General features: G+C 48.9%; 1 protein-coding gene across 1 annotated transcript in view; it reads right to left on the bottom strand.

Moving 5' to 3' along the window:
- Positions 1-1,647: 1,647 nt before the first annotated feature.
- RAB11B (RAB11B, member RAS oncogene family) overlaps positions 1,648-8,662 on the bottom strand; it is a 29,412-nt gene continuing 22,397 nt past the window's right edge. Inside the window, exon 5 of the mRNA XM_079960995.1 lies at positions 1,648-6,733. Within this exon, the coding sequence (XP_079817121.1) occupies positions 6,588-6,733 (146 nt within the window). The 3' untranslated portion in view covers positions 1,648-6,587. The remainder of the gene's footprint in view (positions 6,734-8,662) is intronic.

Raw genomic sequence — 8,662 nt, 5'->3', positions numbered from 1 at the left:
ACAGGTCGAGGGAACCGGCGTTTGTTCGCAGACAGTTTTTCCGGGTCATGTGGCCGGCAGGACTAAGCCGCTTCTGGCGAAACCAGAGCAGCGCACGGAAACGCCGTTTACCTTCCCGCCGGAGCGGTACCTATGTATCTACTTGCACTTTTTGGCGTGCTTTTGAACTGCTAGGTTGGCAGGAGCAGGGATTGAGCAACGGGAGCTCACCCCGTCGCGGGGATTCAAACCGCCAACCTTCTGATCGGCAAGTCCTAGGCTCTGTGGTTTAACCCACAGCGCCACCCGCGTCCCCTAAACAAGCAGGGTATAAATGCTCAAAACCAGGGTTCCGCAAACTTGGGTCTCCAGCTGTTTTTGGACTACAGTTCCCATCATCTCTGTCCACTGGTCCTGCAAGCTAAGGATGATGGGAGTTGTAGTCCAGAAACAGCTGGAGACCCACATTTGGGGAACACTGCTCTGATTAAATAGCAGATAAACAACTCTTCCTGCTTCCTGCAGAAGTCAGCCGATTGCCACATCCCCTTCCAACCCTTCCACTCCACAGTAGACATTGTTATGTGCTTTTTTAAAATTGATGAGATTTTTTAATATGCCTATTAAACGTGTAATCCGAATGTCAGGCTTTGAGGGGGAGAGAGCCGACCCAAACCATGGAGGTGGCGATCCATCCTGGACTCTGTGCAACATGGATGTGTCAGTAGAGGGAGGGAGGTCAGGGGATGGCTGGACACTGAGGAGTGGGCAGAAACAGGGTTGGAGGTTAACTTGGAAGAAGGGATCTGTGATCTGGGGGAGCCTGTAACAGCTGGGAGAGGATAGTCAGAGGCAGGAGAAGCTGCAGGACTGGAGAGTGAAGAACAGGTGAAGGAGGAGGCATAGATAGTTCAGGCTGGCGGAGAGCAAAGGGCTTCCTCATCTCCTCCTGCTGCCCCACTGTCTCCCAGGACCAGGAGAGGACTGAAGTGAGAGGAGCAGAAGCAGCAGGTTATACACAGGCAGAGTCTCTGCCTGCTTGCAAGTGGGGGAGATACATAAGGTGAAGTCGGTGGGGGGGCCAAGTGAGCCAGCTTGCCCTCACGATTAAGGGAGCCAAAGTGATTGCCAAAGTTTTTGTTTTTTTCCTGGATGCCCAGCCCCTTTCCACCCCGTCTATTTATTCATTTACCGTATTTTTTGCTCTATAAGACTCACTTTTTCCCTCCTAAAAAGTAAGGGGAAATGTGTGTGCGTCTTATGGAGCGAATGCAGGCTGCGCAGCTATCCCAGAAGCCAGAACAGCAAGAGGGATTGCTGCTTTCACTGCGCAGCGATCCCTCTTGCTGTTCTGGCTTCTGAGATTCAGAATATTTTTTTTCTTGTTTTCCTCCTCCAAAAACTAGGTGCGTCTTGTGGTCTGGTATTTTGCCAAATGTGTAAAGATAAATGCACACGTTGAACACGCTTAAGTCACGAGTTACCTGTATACTATTGATGTTTACGACATCCCACGGTAACTCATTCGGTTCAGCGTGCGACGGCAGACTTACAGAAAGTTCTACAATATTTGGTTGTTTAGCCCCCAATCCCTTTTAGCCATCTGTATGATTCCCTTTATGGGACAAGTAAAAAATGACTGAAATAATAAGGTGCCCACTCATTCAATTTCTTTGTTATTTCTTTATTGCCCCCTCCGTAATCATGCTTCCAAATAAACATATAGGATCACACTACATTCCACTGTGTTCAATGGGGCTTAAAAGATCCCAGGTACATATGCATGGTATTGCAGCCTTTCCTGGATCCTGGGAAATATCCAAATTAGGAGACTTTTAAACATAGCAGAACAGCTGATGCCAGGCTCAGACTTTCGTGGGGGTTTTTAATGTGATGAGGCTTTGCAAAGATTGCTTGGGAAAACAGACTAATTTTATCAACCATGAGCATGGTAAAGGGCTCTCTCTAAGTTTGCAGCACAGCGGCAGAGAGGTCACATTGCACCACACACTAAAAGTCCTGTTGTAAACGCAGAATTCTTTCGCCAGAGACTTGTAACCGGTAACTCTAAGAGAGCCTGTCAACAGAGCTCAGAAAGCTCGAAGAGACGTATCAAAAGCCAGAAAATCAAGGCTATGTTCACAGCAAGGGAATGGGTATGCAAAAAAAAAAGGACTGTTGTGCAGTTGAGAATCATAAACACGGCATTGTGGCGGTGCAGGGGAGAGGGCAAAGGTAATGTTATTCCACAAGCACCAGGTTTTAGAAAATTTGTGTAGATCTCTAGCTTAGTTTCCAGCCGAGGTGGGAACAACGCTGTCAAATGACACAGCATTTTCGCTACTGCCTTTCTGTTCCTGGGAGCTCAATCTACGAGTACAGTCCAAGACACACTTATGTTTCACAACTCGCTTGGTAACTGGTAGATTACCAGAATTCCATGCAGCAAGACTTCTCCAGCTGCCGCTATGGCTTCTCACTAGACTGTATGCACATACTTTCAAAAGTATCTTCCTTGCCATGAGGACTAGAATCTTGCTTCCCCCCCCCCCCAAAAAAAAAGAAAAGCAAGCAAGGCAAGATTTCCAGGAAGCCGAATTCTGTTCCTTTTAACTCTGCGCCAGTGTTAAAAACAAACAAAACAAATGCATCATTTGGTTTGGCAATCTTTATATATCCACAATACATAATAACCATGCACAAAAAAAAAAATCAAAATCAAATGAGTATTTACAAAGGGAATTGCACTTTTTAAACAGAAGAGTCACCAGGAAGCAAATGAAAGGAACCTCGCCTGTTTCCTCCCTTAGTCCAAAGCGAGCTAAAGGGTTGACTTGTGAGAGCAAGTTTCAGAAACCTTTCTAGAATTCTTGCTAGTATCCTGCCACCTATTCCAAGACTTTTTGTGGTGCCCCTTGTTGTATTCCCTAAGCAAAGGACAATTGCACTGGCCTCTTTATGGTGCTCCCCATCCCACCCCAAAGAGCATTGCCAGAGAGATCTTGCTTGCCACCCAATGAGCCCTGGCATGTATCTCAAAGGGGGTTGGTTTCCTGCTGCCAAACACCACTAATACTTCAACTGGCCCTAGTCCCTCAGAGAAACCAAGACATGCTGGAGTGGAAAGGATTGCTCCGCACAAGAGAAAAAGGAGCAGGGAGATGAGAGTCTACAGAGATCCTTTCTCCCACCTCAAGCGAGCTTTGAAAGAAGCGCGATGCGGAAATAGGGAGGTGATCCTTCCGCACAGCTTGGCTGCTTAACTGTTTGACTACAGCCTCTATCCTCTGTGTAGAGGGAGAAGGCCGCTGAATTAGCTTTCACTTCCCTAGGTCTGGAGGCTCCACCACCAAGGATAGCAACAGTGCAGTAGGCTGCAGAGAGTTCGGCAGGTGTCTCTCAAGGAAGCGTCCAGGGCAGGGAGCGCCCCAGGTGAAGACAGAGAGGTGCATTGAGAAGTGCAGGTCCTCAAAGCCTTCTGCTGCTCGTGGAAGTGGGACAAGCTGCAATCAAATTGCCATTTTTAAAAATAATTCAGAACGTAGCGCTGGCAAGCAGCCCGGCTTGTTCTCCTTCCACCCTCTTCCCTTCTCTCCCAACACTACGTAATGCAATTCTAGATCCCTAAAAAATGAAGGGGTGCCCGTAGCTTCTATTACAGCAGGTGTGGGACGGCTTTGGCCATGCAGAGGTTGCTGAGATACAACTCGTACGACGAGCCACGTTCATCAGAGCTGACAAGGAGTTGCTGTTCAGCAACAAGTGGAGGCCAAGCAGTTAGCTTTGGAGCATCTTGGAATCGTTCCTGAACAGCGTGGTGCTCTCCGAAAGCCCAGCCGTCAAATGACTTACGGGGGTCAGTTGTGATCTTTTCCCCACCACGGAAAGAAGCAAAACCCAAAGCTGGCTCAAAATTCGGCTTGAACTGGAGCTCAGTGCCTAATAAACGTGAACACTTTAATCCCACAGAGAATGCCTCTCTCTTCCTTCAACAAGAACTCTCAAGAAATCAGACCCAGGTTTTGTAGCCTCTCTGGGAGAGGCTAAACCGTAACTCTGATTTTTAACCTGGGAAGTCCTCTCAAAAGCCATTGCAGATGCCTGTTCTCTTAAGGCGTGGGTGGACAATTGTTGTACATCTAACCAGAAACGCACATTTCCCTCATCTGTGACAGTGTAGCTTCCTAAGCTGCACAATATCGCCTGTGTTTGCACTGAGGGCAAATCCCTCACCTCATGGTGGAAACAGAGAGAAAGTGCTGAGACAATAGCAAGGGCCCTTAGCCCCCCCCTTTTTTTTTTGCAAGCTGGACACATCTCATGCAACAGAGGAGGCCTGCCCCAGGAGACATCTCCATAGAGATGACCACAAAAGCCAGAGCAACTCAGATCCACGCTAGTTTTATCAAAAGCAACGGGCCACACAATTCCCAGCCCATGATCAGCTTTAGTATTATTGACACCTGGGGTGGAAAACCATATAGTCAATAGGTTGGATCCAGCAATGAACCACCTGGCCTCCTTCCAGAATCCACTCTTGATCATTTTAAGATTCTACACCCACAGAAAAGGGAAAGAAGCAGTCAGGGAGCCTCCAAAAATGCCCTCTTCATTTCTCTCGTGCATTGCGACTCAGCAGCTACATCCTCAAGAACTGGCCTCAAATCCCAGGGAGAGACCGCGTCTTTGTCTGAGCTCAGTCATCAGTAAGCCATCAGTTTTGTTCCCCCTCACACGGGCGCCAAGGGGTGCTCTAGAGTGGATGGAAGGTTTAAAAGCTCCCTGCTAGACAGAGCTGTTGCCTTTAACTTGGTCAACCTTGCTCCGTATGAGAATCTATGCAAGGGGTTAGAGATTGGCTGCTAAAGCGTTTTTAACCTGATTGGGAAAGCCTCAGCAATGGCAGGCAACACCCATCTCCACCTATTGGACCAGGCAGGATCCAGGATATTTCACAATCACTGCACGGTTGCTGCAAGACGGCCAATAAGCACAATCTCTCTTCCGCCTGCCGAACCTATCTGGTGGCCCCACCCTTCAATGCAACATTCGCCCTTGCTTCAGAAACCCCCAAAACCCCAACAGCACAAGAACAGTCGGAAGGTGAGGAAAGCAACAGCCAATGAGGACTTCTCAAGCTAGCACAGGGTGGTATCAGGGAGACAAACGCTTTTCCAGCTAACTTTTTGAAGTTTGGGTGGTGTTTAGCCCTGCCAGTGGAGTGTAATCATTGACCAAAACAGAAACCTTCAAACCTCAAGGGAGCAGGACAAGAGAAGCGAGGCGGCGGCAGCATTTGGGGCGGGATGGGGGGCTGCAGTGCAAGGAGGTCGGAACTGAAAGCAAGTGAGCCACCGAGAGATAAGAAAAAAAACCCAAGATGCTATGGTTATGCTCAAGTATTACAAAAAGGAGGAGTTATCAAGTATCTGGTTGTCTACAACTAACCATTCAAATAACCTTAACAGTGCGAGTTATGTACATAGCATGAAAAATATTGCTTCACACTCACACCAGGGTGTGTTTTTTTTTGTGCATGGAGCGGAAGGAGAAGGGAATCGGGAGAAGAGAAAGTTCAGGTGGGGATTGGGAGAGAGAGAGAAAGAGAGAGAGAGCGCGCAACATGCAGAGAGAGAATCTCGGATACAGTTGAGAAAGAAGGATTCCAGGTACGAGTGAAGATGTGTGATTTCTACAGATCACAAAAAAGGCTCTAATAAAGCCATTAGGCTGGCACTTCATTGTACATTAGACTGATTAACAGAAAGCCAGAAATAAATCACTATTAGAAGCCACTTCATATAGCCGGCACACAGCCGTGCTGGCAGCTTGGGAGGGGGGAGAGAGGAATGCAGTGCACAGACATACTTCATTGTTCCCAAACTGAATTGGAATATATATATATATATATATGTATTGAGAAGAAAAGACTTCCCAGGGCAGAAAGCAGTGGAAACTACACAGCCAGGTCAACTCAGCATTAAAACGGGAAAGGGAAGAAGAAAGAACAAGCAACGGGGGAAAGGTTATCTTCAACGGACTAACAGCGTCTGCACGCACAAGGGTAAGACCACCGCCACCATTTCCGACAAGCCCAAAGTGAGTGTTTTCTTAGTTTAGAATTTCTCTTGTGCCTGGAGAATGGCCTGAGAGGAAACAAAGAGTAACACTCATCCTGTGCTCCCCAAATGCAGCTATTTCTTCTATTAGAACAACAACAACAACAACAACAACCTCTGCATCCTTCCCGCTCTCACACATGCACACAAAAACCAAACAAAGAGAAGTTTAACAAGTGTCTCGGGGCAACGGACCTCCGGTAGGTGTTCTGTCTCTCTTTCTCACGCACAAACCCACCTGTCTGCTAAATGCTTCTATTTAAAACCCCCCCAAATAAATCACATTCGAAAGGATTTGGAGGAAAGGGAATGTAAGCTCTAAGAGAAATCCTCTAAGGTGTAAGGGGCAGGGGAGGGCAGTGAGAGAGAGAGAGAGAGAGAGAGAGAGAGAGAGAGTCACTGAATGGAGTTGCTGTGAGGAGAAGGTGCACACGAGTTTTCCCTCTGAAGCACAGGCCAAGGGAGGGGCAGGTGGCAGCCCCAGGGAGGTCACAGGTTCTGGCAACACTGGAGTTTGTTCGATTTCTGTCCGTCGGTGGTGGGGGGCACGCTGATGTCCACCACGTTGTTGCCGGGAGACTCGTCGTGGGCGGACCGGTCCGCAATCTGCTTCTGCGACACAATGCGGTAGATTTCTGCGAAAAGGAGAGCAGAAGAGGGGGCTCAGATACAAGCACACGTTTTCTCTGGGGGGGAAAGAAGCCACTACCCACAGCAAAGAGTCCAAAGAAGAGAGCCGTTTGGGTCCTGGACTTTTGCCCTGCCAACACACTGCGATTCCCAGCTGCTGCGCATTGCGGGGCCGCCATCCTGTCAAGCATCCTTGCCATTACTAAGGAGCAAGAGAATTCCGCAGAACACACCTTGAAAACTTTCTATGGTTTAGTCCACAGAAAGAACCAAAGGCACGTCTTGCCTACAGCCCTCTGCACTGAGCAGCCTGAGGAAATGATGAGAGCCAAAGGCATTCAGTCTGTATACAGTGGCGCCTCGCAAGACGAAAAGAATCCATTCCGCGATTCTCTTCGTCTAGCGGTTTTTTCGTCTTGCACAGCAAGCCCATTGACAGCTTAGCGGATTAGCGCTATTAGCGGCTTAGCGCGGCTTTTAGCGGCTTATCGGCTTATCAGATAAGCGGCTTAGGAAAAGGGGGGGGGAGGGGAAAAAACCCGCAGGAACTCGCAAGACATTTTCGTCTTGCGAAGCAAGCCCATAGGGAAATTCGTTTTGCGAAGTGCCTCCAAAACGGAAAACCGTTTCGTCTAGCGGGTTTTCCGTCTTGCGAGGCATTCGTCTTGCGGGGCACCACTGTACTGTGTGCCCTTGCAGAGTAGAAGCCCCTTTCCTCCCTTTTTCTTGACTGTGGACCCACACCAAGGAAGCCACCACATGTAACACAGGGCACACGTGGTTGTATTCATTATGCATTTTGTTATATCTGTAGTCCACCTTTCTCCCACCATGGAACCCAAGGTGGCATACATGTGGGGTTTTAAGCAGACACGGACCAGATCCAGACCCACTTACCTTTGCAATTCTCACATGTTACAGGGAATGCCCCAAGTACATGCACGGGTACCCCAGCCCTGCTCCACTTGCAGTAGCAAGACTGATGGTATTATCATGATCATCGTCATAATTAAATTTGCATACTTGCCCTATACCCACAGGTCTCAGGGCGGTTCACACCATAAAATTGCAATACAGTGGTGCCCCGCAAGACGAACGCCTTGCAAGACAGAAAACCCGCTAGACGAAAGGGTTTTCCATTTTGGAGGCGCTTTGCAAAACGAATTTCCCTATGGGCTTGCTTCGCAAGACGAAAATGTCTTGCGAGTTCCTGCGGGGTATTTTCCCTTTTCCCCCCTTTTCCTAAGCCGCTTATCAGCTGATCCGCTGATAAGCCGCTTAACAGCTGATCGCTAAAGGTAAAGGTAAAGGTACCCCTGCCCGTACGGGCCAGTCTTGACAGACTCTGGGGTTGTGCGCCCATCTCACTTAAGAGGCCAGGGGCCAGCGCTGTCCGGAGACACTTCCGGGTCACGTGGCCAGCGTGACATCGCTGCTCTGGCCAGAGCCAGAGCCAGAGCCAGAGCCGCACACGGAAACGCCGTTTACCTTCCCGCTGGTAAGCGGTCCCTATTTATCTACTTGCACCCGGAGGTGCTTTCGAGCTGCTAGGTTGGCAGGCGCTGGGACCGAGCAGCGGGAGCGCACCCCGCCGCAGGGATTCGAACCGCCGACCTTTCGATCGGCAAGCCCTAGGCGCTGAGGCTTTAACCCACAGCGCCACCAAAAGCCGCTAAACCGCTAATAGCGCTAATCCGCTAAGCTGTCAATGGGCTTGCTTCGCAAGACGAAAAAAACGCTATACGAAGAGCCTCACAGAACGGATTAATTTCGTCTTGCGAGGCACCACTGTACATGATCAAAATAAAAACAAGAACAACCCAATAACCCCCTCCCTTCCACAACAAATTTTTAAGGGGCATGGGATGTCAATCAAAGGCCGAGTTAAAGGGGATTGTTTTCACCTGGCACCTAAAAGTGTACACTGAAGGTGC

The sequence above is a fragment of the Podarcis cretensis genome (assembly GCF_951804945.1).
Source record: "Podarcis cretensis genome assembly, chromosome: 18".
NCBI lineage: Eukaryota > Metazoa > Chordata > Lepidosauria > Squamata > Lacertidae > Podarcis > Podarcis cretensis.
Note: the sequence above shows the minus strand (reverse complement) of the source record. Positions and strands in the feature narration are given on the sequence as shown.